This window comes from Notothenia coriiceps, unplaced genomic scaffold (assembly GCF_000735185.1).
Source record: "Notothenia coriiceps isolate Sejong01 unplaced genomic scaffold, NC01 NC01_scaffold00037246, whole genome shotgun sequence".
Lineage (NCBI taxonomy): Eukaryota > Metazoa > Chordata > Actinopteri > Perciformes > Nototheniidae > Notothenia > Notothenia coriiceps.
In genome coordinates this window covers 11,243,053-11,256,960 of record NW_011369947.1, presented here as the reverse complement: position 1 = coordinate 11,256,960, position 13,908 = coordinate 11,243,053, and the positions used below count along the sequence as shown (strand labels likewise).

Below are 13,908 nucleotides of genomic sequence, written 5' to 3'. Positions count from 1 at the left end.
GCGAGCGTCGTCATGGCTTCTTCATGTACGGGCTGTGAATGGGCTGCTTTTTGGCTGCTCGCTTGCTTCCATTCCAGTCGTGTGTTTGTTTCCTCCTCCTTCATGTTCTGGTTTTGACGCACGGGGCTCAGATCCGAGTCGAACGGACCCCGCCAGAGACAGCGGGCTTGCGTCGTCCGCCTCGAAGCCCTCAGGCCACGTTACCCCAGCAGGGGGGGGGCCGAGTCCGATCCAGACACCATGGAGGGCATGCTCTGTCGAAAAACACGAGGCATGGAGTCCGCAGCAAAAAAAGGCCAGCTAACCAGGTGAGCGTTGGGTGGCATAAAAACAAAACACAATTTCTAAAATTATTATTGCCTGTTTTTGTAAAGATGCACCGTAGAACTTCATGTCTGTTACTTTAATTAACTGGTTTTGTATAAATTGGTTTGTATCTTTTTAAAGTTGTGTATGCCCTAGTTTCCTACCTTTTTTGAACCCTTAGATGGCCCTTAGAGGTGAACTGGACCCCTACCACCTCTATCCATAAGTGGGTCTAAAAAGGACCCGTATTAAGATAATTATGTGTTGTTTGTTGCATTTATGTCATTTTTTTTTGGTCATTTTGGTTTAAGAAAAAATCACTTGTATAATATTATAGTATTATAGATTTTGGTTTCACACTAGAAATTATTTGTTATAATTTAATTTTTCACCTATTTTATAATTTTTTAGACTTTTTTTTTTTTTACATTTTTGAAAAAAAAACTTGTTTGAAACATATTGATGCCAAAGGTTCTCCGCTATTTCTGGAGACCCTCAGCATATCTCCAAGTCCCTTTTTGGAAACTCAATCTCTTCTCCTGCTTGTCTACGCTCATAGCCCTACCCCCCATCAATCCATGCCGGTTTTGATTCAAGTTTGAATCGCCGCACACCCCCCACCCTAACCTTCCCTTATAATTGTTAAAGCGATTTTTGAGTCTTTTTGAAAAAGCTCTATTAAAAAATATAATGGTATTATTATTATACTGACAGGTATCAGAGTCTTGCTGGCTGTGTAAAAAGTATAATCTTTCTGAGAGGTGTCAGCTTGTGATGGTAGTCATGTGTGTCGCTAACGTGAATGTATTCCTGACAGGCAACAGGTTGATAAGAATCAAACGTTTTCCCATAGGAAATGCAGGCAGGTCATTTTTGACCCACTTATGGAAGCTTGGGGTAGAAATACAAAAACTACAATTTCTGAAATTGTAAATTAAAAATTTGAATGGCATGATATCCAAAGCATGTTTTTTGAGGAATAGCTGGAATATGAAATGATACAAAAATGTAATTACAAAGATACTTCAAGAAAAACCACCTCACCGGCTAAAAGAAAGACCCACTTATGCATCTAAGGGTTAAGGAAGTCAACGGCATTTTTTACTGACTTCCCTAATCCCTGTTTCTTTGCTCCTACAGGTCCTGGCAGAACGTGTACTGCGTCTTAAGAAAAGGAAGCCTCGGTTTCTATAAAGACGGAAAGAGCGCTAGCAACGGCATCCCTTACCACGGAGAGGTTCCCATCAGCCTCGGGGACGCCGTGTGTGAGGTAGCCAACGGATATAAGAAGAGGAAATTTGTATTCAAGCTCAGGTGAGAATAGACTTGGCAAAGAAAAACATCCCAACAAGGATCCCTGATACAGTAACACTGTTGCTTAAATAAGTCAAATGAAAGGTAATGAAATGCTGAGATGTATCTGACTAATACTTTACATCTTCAACGCTGTGTCAGCAGGCTCGGGGATGGAAAAGAGTTCCTGTTCCAAGCAAAGGATGAGGTGAGATAAATGGAGTTATCTACTCAAAATTATTACTTTAGTACAATAGTGTTGTTGTGTTGTGGCTCTGTTTGATGATAGTGAAGTATAATATTGCAGCGACCCAGTATAGGGTGCTGTGTGGGTCACTCAAGCATCCCCCGTCTCTCTGCCAATCACAGAGCTGCACAGTAATGCTGGTGTGTCTGCGGTGGGCCTGTGGTTGGGGAGCAGAGGGGGGAGGGCTGGAAATCCAAATTGGGATCAATAAAGTACTGTCTTGTCTTGTCTTATCTTATCTCTTATAATGATGATTTGTTTTTGTTTAAAGGCGGAGATGAGCGCCTGGATCAGCTCCATCATCAGCTCCATGCCCACGGGGTCAGGTGACTCGCCGGTGGGTCCGCGGGCCCTCAGCCGCGCCATGACGATGCCCCCCATCTCCCCCAGCTCAGGGGAAGGGGGAGGAGTCACCATGCGCAACAAAGACGGGAAAGACAAGGATCGTGAAAAGAGGTTCAGCTTCTTCGGCAAGAAAAAATAGAAACACTTTTAAAAATCGATGGAAACAACATTTACAACTAAATTTCAGCAAACAGAAGCAGGCAGAGAGTAAACTGCCCTCAGATCAGCCCCGGGGGATTCTCAACGTGGCTTTCAGAGAACTTTGTTCAATTTTCCTTCTCTCTGATTCTCTCCCTCGCCAATTTTTTTTATCCGTAATTTAGTTTTTCGTTCACCAAAATCATATTTCACATTAAGCTGCACCCAACTATGAAAGCCCTCATCCAATTTCAGCCGACCCGCTGAGATTATAAATCTAAGTCAGTGTCGGGGGGTTTGGCATTAACAGGGATTCAGTTTCAATCCACCAAAACGGCCTTCCTTCAACACGAATAGTTTCTCTTCAGTGAGTCTTCACTAGCTGAGCCGTTTCCATGACGAGCCGCTAATAAAACAATGGATGGTGGCTTTCCACTCTGATGCACACCGGTTTTATTTCCCCGCTCTTAAGCGCTCTGTTTTTTTGGGAAGGATCACATCAGTCGCTTTTTCTGTTCTCGGTATTGATGTTATTAACCTGACCGATATTTCTGCTGTTATTATTATTATTATTATTATTATTTATCTTTTGCTATTGCTGGTTTGAGAAAACAAAGTAATTAATTTTCCAGTAGATAATCTTGATTCATGTTGTGGAGAGAAACACTTTTGGTTAAACTAGTGGAGAATGTTGGGCTTGCCCTTGTATGTATTATTATTATTGATTTCCTTTAGGAATGACAGTTGATGAGGTGTTTTGAGAAAAAATAAAGCTCATTGAATTTTAGCAGTGTGCAGATCACAAGTTTCATTGGGAAAATGATATATATATATTTAATAAGTGGTTTTATTTTTTATCTTGTCTCTAATTTTGCCTGTATTTGATTTCCTTTGAGTGATCTTTTTCTGCTTGATTTTCACATTTCTTTATTTCTGTACAAAGCAGATAAGATTAGTTTTCTAGTGTGTGTGTGTGTGCGAGTGTGTGTGTGTGTGAGTTGTGGTGCCGTGGATTTTGCACGTTAATGTTATTCCTGCTCAAACGTGGGCAGATGAATGCTGCTTTTCGGCTCCGCAGACAAACATAATAATTACTGGAATTATTTCATAAAATCAGCTTTTCCTTTGCTTCTGGTTTTTAATTCTATGTAAACTGACATTACCAATGAAGTTCCACCAGACGGTTTCATTATTTCTGTTTTTTTAAGTCTTCTAATATCTATTTCCGTTCTTAATTTACTGGTGTGAAGGCATGGGGGCAGTTTGTAGATAAAAAAAAAAAGCTGAAGCACATTTTCTGTGGCGGACGCAGCTGAGCAGGACAGATGGACAGGTCTCATTAAGTGAAGAGAGGGATGTGGAAGTGATTTTGGACTGGAAATATGCTTTATGTGCTACCTGACAGAGAGAGGAGCCTTACTTGAACCCACAACAGATTCACAGACCCCCTTTTTACAAACCCATTCGAACAGTTAAAGATAAAGATAACGAAATACGGAGACAAGAATGTTGAAAATGTGCCCTGTGGCAATGATCTCGTGTATGTCAGTGGATTTCAATGAAGGTACAGCAAAAATCACAGCAAAGAGGGGAAGAAAATCCTAAATTGTCTCTTACATGAGATTGCATATGTGGCATGACTTCATGTAGGTTTATACGTGTATGTGTCTCATCATTGCCATCTCTTCTGTGTTGATGTACTCTTAAAAACGTGAGATCACTTCATTTCCAAGGTTGGCGATAAACAAATTAAATGTAATTGGCATTTGCATTGATCCAGAACATGATAATGGCAATATAGTTAATGTAAAATGTGTTTAATAGTGTCCTCAAATAGGGTACATGTTTGAAATGACAAGAGCATTTACAGTATATTGTGAGACTGTAGGCGTTAGTACAATTTTATATGAATTGGTTGTTAAGTGTTATTATTGTAAGTCACTTCAATCCAAGTTCTAATTTGCCTTTTCTAACTGCCAAAAATGCAACAGGAAGTAACAGGATAACAATTCTGAATTCAGGAGTTTAATGGAATATTTGAGGTAGGTTGCGAGTTATAACATATTTGTAATTTAGCACACCTTGAAAGCAACTCTTCAAAGCTGGTAATGGATGCACACGCCATGCCTTGGAGGCACAGGAATGTCTCACCAAACTGTTGAGCTGAAAATAAACTGGATGCTGTTTGAACAGGTTGGCCTTATTTATTAACAATCTCAATTGAATGTGGAACCAGTAATTTTATATCTTAAATCTAACACCCTCCAAGCCAGAAAATTACCTAAAGATGGACTTTGAGACAATTTGACAGCACTTGACTACCTTGTCTCTGTCAGTGGGATTTTGTATCTAGGGTGTGACGCAGCTCCCGGTGTAAGCAGCCTTAAACTTAAGCTGCTCTATTGGGGCTAAGTCAGTGAGGTCGGTGCATACATAAGTGAGCCAACGCAGTTATCGTACATTGTGCACAATCTCCAGGAGTCAAGTGGATTAGCTGTTTCCAGTGTCTATAGCTACCTTGTTCTGGACATCAGATAAAGCCTCCAGTTAAGGACTAAAGGTCACACAGTGTATTTTCTTATCAGCTCATTTGAATGTGAATGATTCTAATTAGTTTGGCCAAATTGGTCATGTGAAGCAGAAATATTTCTCCTACTTGACATACTGTACACACACATTAAACCTGTGCTGTATATTTAATGCAGAATGACCCTGGCGACCTAGTGTTTAGGGAACGTCCTCAGCTGGCTGTGATTTCACGTTGCATACGGCATCCGTTCAAAAAAGGAGCGTTGTGCTACTGGTGAGCTTTGAACAGAACATTGGGAGTGATGTGTCGTTGTCAAAGAGAGGGGTTTTTGGTTAAGAGAGTACTTGAAACAATGGGTTACTTGATGAAGAAAAACAACCACTTTTACTTGTTTGGTATTAAATATTGGTGAAGTTATGCTGGTGACAATTTGAGCTTCCTCTTTTAGAAGGCGGCAGGGTATTTGCTGTCTAGTGGGAGCTTGTATTTTTGCATCCAGTGGTCTGTCTTGCAGCATTTGATAAGCCTGTCCTCCTACCTTCATTTCTCATTACTTTTGACGAATGTCTGTTCCTTCCTCTGTAATTCAGAGTTGTTAATACCAATACTATTATTAATTGCTATTATTATCACTATTGCTACTGTTGTTACTATTACTACTACTGTTACTAATGCAACTTATTATTGCAAAAGTTATAACTGCTGTCCATTTTCAGGTACGTGTCTGTGATACCAGACCCTTCCACACGATGTCAGTGTGCTGTGGAGCATTTTCATTATGAATCGAAAAATAATGTTTGTTGACTTGTGTATCTACATCTAATATTAGGAATAATAAAACATGGTTTAAAGAAAATCATGATATTGTTTGTGGGTTTTTGATGATAAAAAACATTCCAGCTTGTATTCTATTATGAGCATAAGAGAGAACAAGTGGGACATTTGGATTATGGTCAGTCGACAAACTGACCATAATCATAACCATCCATAGCTTAGTCTAATATATACAGAGCTGGATAGCTGTTATCATCCTGTTTCACACAAAGAAGATTATCACAGTATTCATGTTTTTCATTTAGTCTGTTCTCGGAAAATAGTTTAATATGGTTCCAAGTAATTTAACTAAGGAACTTTATACAGTCAACGATCCAACAACACCTTGCAGAATTAAATATGCTACCAAGTAATACCATGAAGCAGCAAAAGGGAAGCCAACCGGCCACATCTGTGAGGTGAGGTGATCTACAGTATGTATAAGGTATGATTTAAAGAGAGATATTGCAATTTGAATAGGACTTTCATAAGGAAAGTGAGCTAAATCTGGGCCAAAAGTTTTGATCATTCGAAGAAAAAAAATGCATTTGAATGCTCATGTTTTGATCCTGAACTTTGAAAATGTCCTTTTCAAACTAAAAACACGTATTTGCAAAGTTTTTCAGGTTGAATATCATTTTGATTCAATAATAGCAATATTTTTGTATTCTAAAGTAGTGTTAATTAATAAATCGATATATAGCTTGGGGGAAAAAATATGGGAATCTGAAGGCATGAAATCTGCATATGAAAAAAAACAATGGATCAAATATCAAAATGAAATGTGAAAATTAAAAATTATAATTAAAAAACTTAAACATTAAAGACAATTATGTCATTTATGTAGGAGTTCTTGCAGTAGGGGTGTATGAATGTGGACAGATTTCTGATGCATCTGCAGCATGAGGTCAAGGATGATGGAGTAATGACTGGTAAGTTAATGATTAATCAGTGGATGCTGGGAAGAAGGACGTCATCATCTAAAGAGCTGAGCAAACCTTCAGTGAGAGTATTGAGAGGAGGTCAAATCAGACAGCATAATCCAGTGGTGGAGGGTAATTAAGTACATAATGTAGATACTTAAGTACAATTCTGATGTAGGCCTAATTGTACCTTATTTATGTTTACCTACTTAAATTATACTTCTACTCCACTACAATTCGGAGGTAACTATTGTACTTTTTACTCCAAATGGGTGTAAAGTGGGGTTAAGGCCAATGGCCCTTCCGCCCTCCTAGATAGGACCCCACAATCATTTTGATCTCAACAAAAATCAGATGTCCACCAAAAATAAATGTATTTAAAATAAAAAAGATGTAAAGAAGCCTAAATATAAACCATAAAGAACATTAATTCAGTTTGTATTTATCTTTTTTTTTAAATGTATTGTAACACTATAATTTAATTTCACTGTAAATTTTTAGATGTTACAGTAATCGGATTACTTTTCTTTTTTAATGTATTTGTAATCGAATACAGTTACCTTTTTTTTAATTTATCCTGACGTCATCTCATTAAACCTTTACTCCCCAATCCTGAATATAACTATGTCATATTTAAAAAGGGCCGCAGTGATCTCTTCTACATGTGGTTCTTTAAACTACCAGTAGGTGGCGCTGTGTGTTCCTGCTCCTACAAGTCCTGACGGAGGGCACACATTCCCCGCGGTCACTTCCCCGTGTATTAAAGCAAGATGGCAGCTGTTGTTGAGAATGTTGTCAAACTGTAAGTGTCGGACTTATTTACACACCTTTACACCTGGCTATTTTTCATTATGACATGAAAATATGTTCATATAGTTACTGTGTCGCTAGCTTAGCAACATTTACCACTGATTTAGTAAGTTTAGCCAACGTCAGAGCGTCGTGTGTGTTCATATCCTGTTAGTTAGCATACATGACGTTTCTGAAACACACGAGTCTGTCTAGTTAAAACTCATTTGATTTGACAGTTAGAGGTATCAGAGTTACCTGTTGTGTGTTTCACTGTCGTCAGTTGAGTCCAGCTAACGGTAGGTCTCGCGCTAACTGCCTTTATAGGAGTAAATACTTCAACATTAATTAAAGACTGGCCTTAAACAGTGGTGGGAGAAGTACTGAGGTCTTGTGCTTAAGTAGAAGTACTCAGGTCTTGTACTTAAGTAGAAGTAGAAGTACTCAAGTATTGTACTTAAGTAGAAGTACAAGAGTGTATAAATACTATGTTACAAGTAAAAGTACCGTATTCAAAATGTTTCTCAAGTAAAAGTAGAAAAGTGTTGGCATCAAAACCAAAAATCGAAATACTAATTATGCAAATTAGCCATTTAGGAATAATATATGTTTTCATTATAAGTTTTTCCTGCATTAAAGTGTTATCAAAGCTGGTAAAGGTGCAGCTAGCTAAAAATAATTGTAGTGGAGTAAAAGTTCAAAGCAGCATAACATAGAAAAATAGTAAATCTCTCAATTGTACTTAAGTACAGTACTTGAGTAAATGTACCTAGTTACTTTACACCACTGATTTATCATCGATCCTCGTATGTGTAAACCTACTTTGTAATAAAACCGATTATGATTATAATACATTTGATTGTATCTCTCATATTTTCATTGTAGTTGTTCTATTATAAATAAATGTTTATATCTGCTATTATATTTGACATCAGCCTGTTTGTTTTTCTTGGAAGAGAAGCCGCCCTTAGCTTTCCTCACAGGGAAAAGGCTCCAGGCACTCTTTGAGTATATTTACAGTATGTTGAGAAAACTGCACCCTTGTGACTGTGCTGACTACCAGACTCTTTGTTGTTGATGTACCAACAAAAGAGCACCTGCTGTTGCTCTCACTAACGATTTAGCCTGAAGTACAGAGACACGGTAGTCCTGTGAGTGAGCAGCTTTTCTACGGTTGAAGGCAGCACAGCAGAACAAGACAACAGGCTTAACTAAACACACAGAGAGGTCCACAAGTTTGAAGTAAAACTGCACTGATTGTTGTATTTTACCTATGAGTATCAAGTATCTGTCCCTGGTTTGTGGGGTTAGGATGGGGGAGCAGTACTACAGAGACGCCATGGAGCAATGTCACAACTACAACGCCAGGTTGTGCGCTGAGAGGAGCGTCCGGATGCCGTTCCTCGACTCTCAGACCGGCGTGGCGCAGAGCAACTGCTACATCTGGATGGAGAAGAGACACCGAGGACCAGGTGAGGCTAACATGTAGTGCGCCACAAAATGTACTCTACGCATCCCTGCAGATTTTACATCTAGTTCATTGAGTTGGATTTTTTTTAGTCCAATGTTGAAACTGAAGGATGTTTTTAGGAACATCAACAATCAAAGTATTTTTTTAGAGATGAACTGAATGGCTGAAAGTAGGGATGCATCATTTGGGTTTTTATACCAGTTATTTTTCTGCTACTCGAGGTAACCAATGACTACCAACCACAAGGGCATTGCTGCTATTGTTTTACTTTGAAAACAATCAGCCTGATTTAAACGCATGTTGTTAAAAATTGCCAAGATGGAGAGTTTCATCTCAACTGAGCATAAAAATGGCTTCTTAGCATTTTTTCATTTCACCTTCCTCCTCTTTCTTTAATATGTTTTAAATACTTTTAACAACTAGCTTAAAAACAACAGAAGGATAAAAACCCAGACCAACCAAAAGAAGAAACGAATACTGAATAAAAGGAAAGTCAACACATTTTGATGGGAGAAAATGTTTAATATTGAACATAAAACATTGAGTGTAATTAAATCAAGCTTCCAGCTCCTCTCCGCTTCAAATGAGAATGCTAACTATTAGGGATGTCCCGATCACCTTTTTTTGCTCCCGATCCGATTCCGATCATTTGATTTTGACAATTTGCCGATACCGATTTTTCCCGATCCAATCTTTATGCAATGCATTAAGAGAAAAAAAAGCATTCAAGTTGTCCCTTAAGGTTATTTTTTTATTTAAATTGGATATTCTATCCAACATGGATATAGCTTCTTTCTTTCACAGCAGCATTGGATCAGTTCAGTTGTGCAGCATTGGATCAAAACAAACTAAAGCTTTCAGTANTTTTTTTCTTCATTACTGCCTTGTGCTGCAGCACCTATTTTCACCCTCTGGGGGGTCTGAAACCAGAAGACCAGTCCTGCTCTTGATTGGTTGAGGCTGTCTTGAGCTTGTTGTTCAATTTTGGTCAACTAGAGACCAATAGAACAATAGAGTAATACATGACGATGTCACTATTGTTACTGAAGGAGAACAAACGAGGCCAATGTGAAGGGTTTCAGGATAGGGGGGTCGTTAGAACAAAACATGAAAATCTCTTAAGCTTGTGTTAACGGCGTTGTCCACCAGCAGCGTTTAAAAAAAAACTTCCAACGGGCTTCTGGCCATTTGGGACTTTGGAAAAATTGGGTGAAGTCACTTTTCCTCGCTTTTTGCCTAACTGCATTTGTGGGGAAGCCAAAGCGAAGATTTCCAGGATTTCCAGGATTTCAGGATTTTTTCAGGATTCAAAAAGTGATCAATGGTTCAACTTTTGAGCTGAAGGTGGGAAGCGTTCAGCAATCACATCCCGTTTATGCAAATTCTGCAGTACAGCGATAGCCAATAAAACGGCGTGCAAGCGGGTGAGAGCCAGACCGCAGTTTCATTTTCTAATATTCCTGAAATTGAGGAGAAAATCTAGTTATTTGCGGACAGCAAATCAACCCGTTCTTTATGACCTCGCTAATAACTGGGTACAACCGGGAACAGGCATGGAGGGAGGTGGCAGAGACAGTGGGTGAAACTGGTAGGTTTTCGCCTGTTTGGGGATTTTATATCCAGTTTACTTCGTTTTAAAATTGCTATTGCTTTGTATGGTCGGGGACGGGAGATTCATGTGATTGGTTGTTGGTCGCGTTGCTCGCAAAAAATCCCCAAGCTTTCAGACACGCCCAGCTCCAATATTTTCAAGATTTGTTTTAAGCTGCTGTGTGGACAGGCCATAAGCGTTTGTGAAGTGATGTTTAAGACTGTCATTTTGCTGATGTTTAATGCTACAATCCATCATTTCAACTCATCAAGACTTTTCTCTGTGTTTGGATTCTTGGTTCACTGTTGAGTTTTCTTAACAAATTCAATGTACGTGCACTTGAATTTGCAAAATATTTGTAGGCCTTAAAACTGGTCAAATGTCCATGTGACAGATGAAATGTCCAAAATCGTAAATACCTGATAAAAGCAGGGAGTTGAAAACACGTTACTGTGTTGTAACTAAAATATCCTATTAGATACTTCTAGAATTTAGCCTGAGCCGAAAGCACAAGTTGCATTGGATTTTTTTGAGCCCATCATTCATTAATGAACTCTCCGTTGTACTCATATTGATAAAGCCAACCTGCTTTCAGCCTTTAAAGTAAAGCTTTAATAAGATAACCCTCTTCATCGGGGTTAATCAGCTTAAAGTGTTCACAGCAGTCCTGTGTGGCGCTCCCTCCCCAGACAGGTCGGAAATGCACTAAGCCAATTTCATTTCCTCTTGGATTAGGGGATTTAGAGAGGGTGAATGGCAGGCAGAGGGATGACAATCTAAATATTAGCCAAGGCGGTTATGTGGGACCTCTGTTATACTGAAATTAAACAAGAGGGGAGGGGAGTTACTATTAATGGCATGTAGGAGGTGTGTTATTTAGCCTTTTTGGTAGATGGGTCTCAACGCCAGAAGGCAAAGCTCTCGATCTACTGGTCCATCCTCGTTCCTACTCTCCACTATGGTCATGAAGTGGGGGTCATGACCGAAAGTGCAAGATGACATATCATACTGAGCTAAATGGGCTGTCTCCGGAGGGTGGTTGGCATCTCCCTTAGGGATAAGGTGGGTCAACTGGGAGGGAGTAAAAAGTAGCCAATTGAGGCTGTTCTAGGCACGTACAGCTGGAAGAAGACCGAGGGGCAGACCCAGGACCAGGTGGAGGTCCTTATGTCTCCAAACTGGCCTGGGAGCAATTTGGGATTCCCCAGGCGGTTCACAATACAGGGGGCCCACCACTCTTTTAAATTGAATAAGGAAACCACAATGTGTTTGGATGTTTGTACGACTTCAAAGTGTCCTAATAGCTAATTGGTGTCGGTATAAGTAGTGATGAAAAGTTATTTTGAATGAGAGATGAAATTCAGAACACTGACGTTTTAGGGAAATAGCCAACATTATCTTGATATCAGAAGGTAAAAAAACAATGTCAAAAAGAGTGTGTGTGTATGATTGTGCGCCCATGCGTGTGTGAGCTTGTGTCTATGAAAAATAGGACACACTTCATCGACTTAGTTCAAAGCACAGGCATGTGGCGAATTATACTATACAGCATGTCACTGAATACCAGGTATTAAATGAGCACAGAATGAAGACACACAAAAGTACAGGCCAGGCTCGAGAACAACGTTCAACAGATGACTAATGATCACAAGATCAGTGCCCCCCCCCCCCCGCCATGCAAGAAATCTATATGATCTACACAGCTTCAGAGCATGGCTCCCTGCTGTGGTAGGGGGAATTACGTGTGCGTGTGCGTGTGTGTGTGTGCGTGTGTGTGTCCTGTCTGATGCCAACAGAAGGTTATCAGAGATCACACACAGAGCTCAGAGGCAGTAGGCAGCAGGAGGAGGTTGGTATGGTTTGGTTTTAGCTCAATTTCTGGCAGATGCCCAGATGATAAATACTGAAATAGTGCTTGATTTGAAAGAAAAACGAACTTTGTTATTCATGTGTTGATATTTGATTGATTAGTTATGATGAGGTTACTTTACTTTATCTCATAAATTCATGGGATTTATGTTACAATAACAGAGAAAGGTTAGTGTGTTACCACAAACAGCATTATTTGTGTCAACATACATGCTCATTATACATTGATGGAAAACCATGTGTTTTTGTTACTGAATTTATCTTTAAAGACATTTTACAATTGTTGTTGTAATTGTTGAATATTTGCTTGCAATTATTTTCCCTTGACTTCTGCTTTCAGAGGTATTAATTCAAGTGGACCTATTATGCTATATTTGAAAAATATATTGTAGGGCCATACCTATACAAAACATGTCTGTGTTTTTTGCTTAAAGTACCAAACAGATCACCCATCGTAGCTATGCCTCATACTGCTCATACCCCTCTATTCCAGCCCTGTTCCAAAAAGGCTGATTCTGCTTTAAATGGAACAGCTGCTGCTAGCCACGCCCCTTTGTAGCGTCATGCAGCTAAGAGAGTTTTCTACCGGGAGAAGCTCAGCTAAACGCTGCGGTGATTAAATGCCATATTATGCTCCCAACCACTTCAGGCATTATTTCTGAAACAGTATGGAGCTCAAACGTTTCTCTCTCGCAGGGTTTACCACAAGGACATTACGTTACACATATTCTCTCCAGTAGCCTACAGCATTAGCTCTGACTGTTAGCATGCTTGCTAATGTAAACACAGAGCATATTACTCCCAAAACACGCCACGCATTGTTTCTAATACAGCACATAGCTTGACATGTTCTTTCTTAAAGGTGGAGTAGATTTGAGAAACCGGCTCGAGATACACTTTTGTTATATTCCATGGAATGCTCTTACATACATGCCAACCTTTCCAAATCCAAAAGAGGTAGGTTTGCGCGCGGCAAATGTGCACGACCAAATTAGGTAATCAGAAGAAATGGAACCCCAGTAATTACATGTATAAACCATCAGTGGCGTAGCCAGGAATTATTGTGTGGGTGGGCCTGGAGAAATGTAGGTGGGCCAGGGGGAGACTTATTAAGCGTGGGGTCTGAGCTGAAACTTCATTAATGATTTTTTAATGCACTAATTGAACATAACTATAAACTAGCAGTGAAAACAAAAACATAGGCACGGCGGCCTCAGAATGTGTGTTATACTGACATCCACATGACTAGGGATGGGTATCGTTAAGGTTTTAACGGTAGGCCTACTACTACTTTTGCACAGAGCGAAATATCTTTGTGTTGCACCATAAATCAGAAAATACTGCATTAAAAAATTAATTCCTGCATTTTTCTACTGATAAAGTGTGATATAAATAATGTACAGGCTTTCAGATTGCTGTAGTTTACTAAAAAGAGACATTAACGACATGTTTGGTGTTGAAAATGTCAGAAAAAGTATCCCCAAATCTCAAAATTGTATTATATTTTGTGTGTGTTTGTGGTCCTCTTTGAGTTGAGACACTGTAGGTGAAGGATGCTTCAGGAAAAGACCAAACACTGGATGCCAACATGTG

The 13,908-nt window shown here is 39.4% G+C and overlaps 1 protein-coding gene across 1 annotated transcript in view; it reads left to right on the top strand.

Moving 5' to 3' along the window:
* LOC104965776 (spectrin beta chain, non-erythrocytic 2-like) overlaps positions 1-3,116 on the top strand; it is a 15,650-nt gene extending 12,534 nt beyond the window's left edge. The window contains exons 2-4 of the mRNA XM_010794786.1: positions 1,447-1,620; positions 1,765-1,807; positions 2,118-3,116. Coding sequence (XP_010793088.1) covers positions 1,447-1,620; positions 1,765-1,807; positions 2,118-2,330 — 430 coding nt within the window. The 3' untranslated portion in view covers positions 2,331-3,116. The remainder of the gene's footprint in view (positions 1-1,446; positions 1,621-1,764; positions 1,808-2,117) is intronic.
* Positions 3,117-13,908: the final 10,792 nt, after the last annotated feature.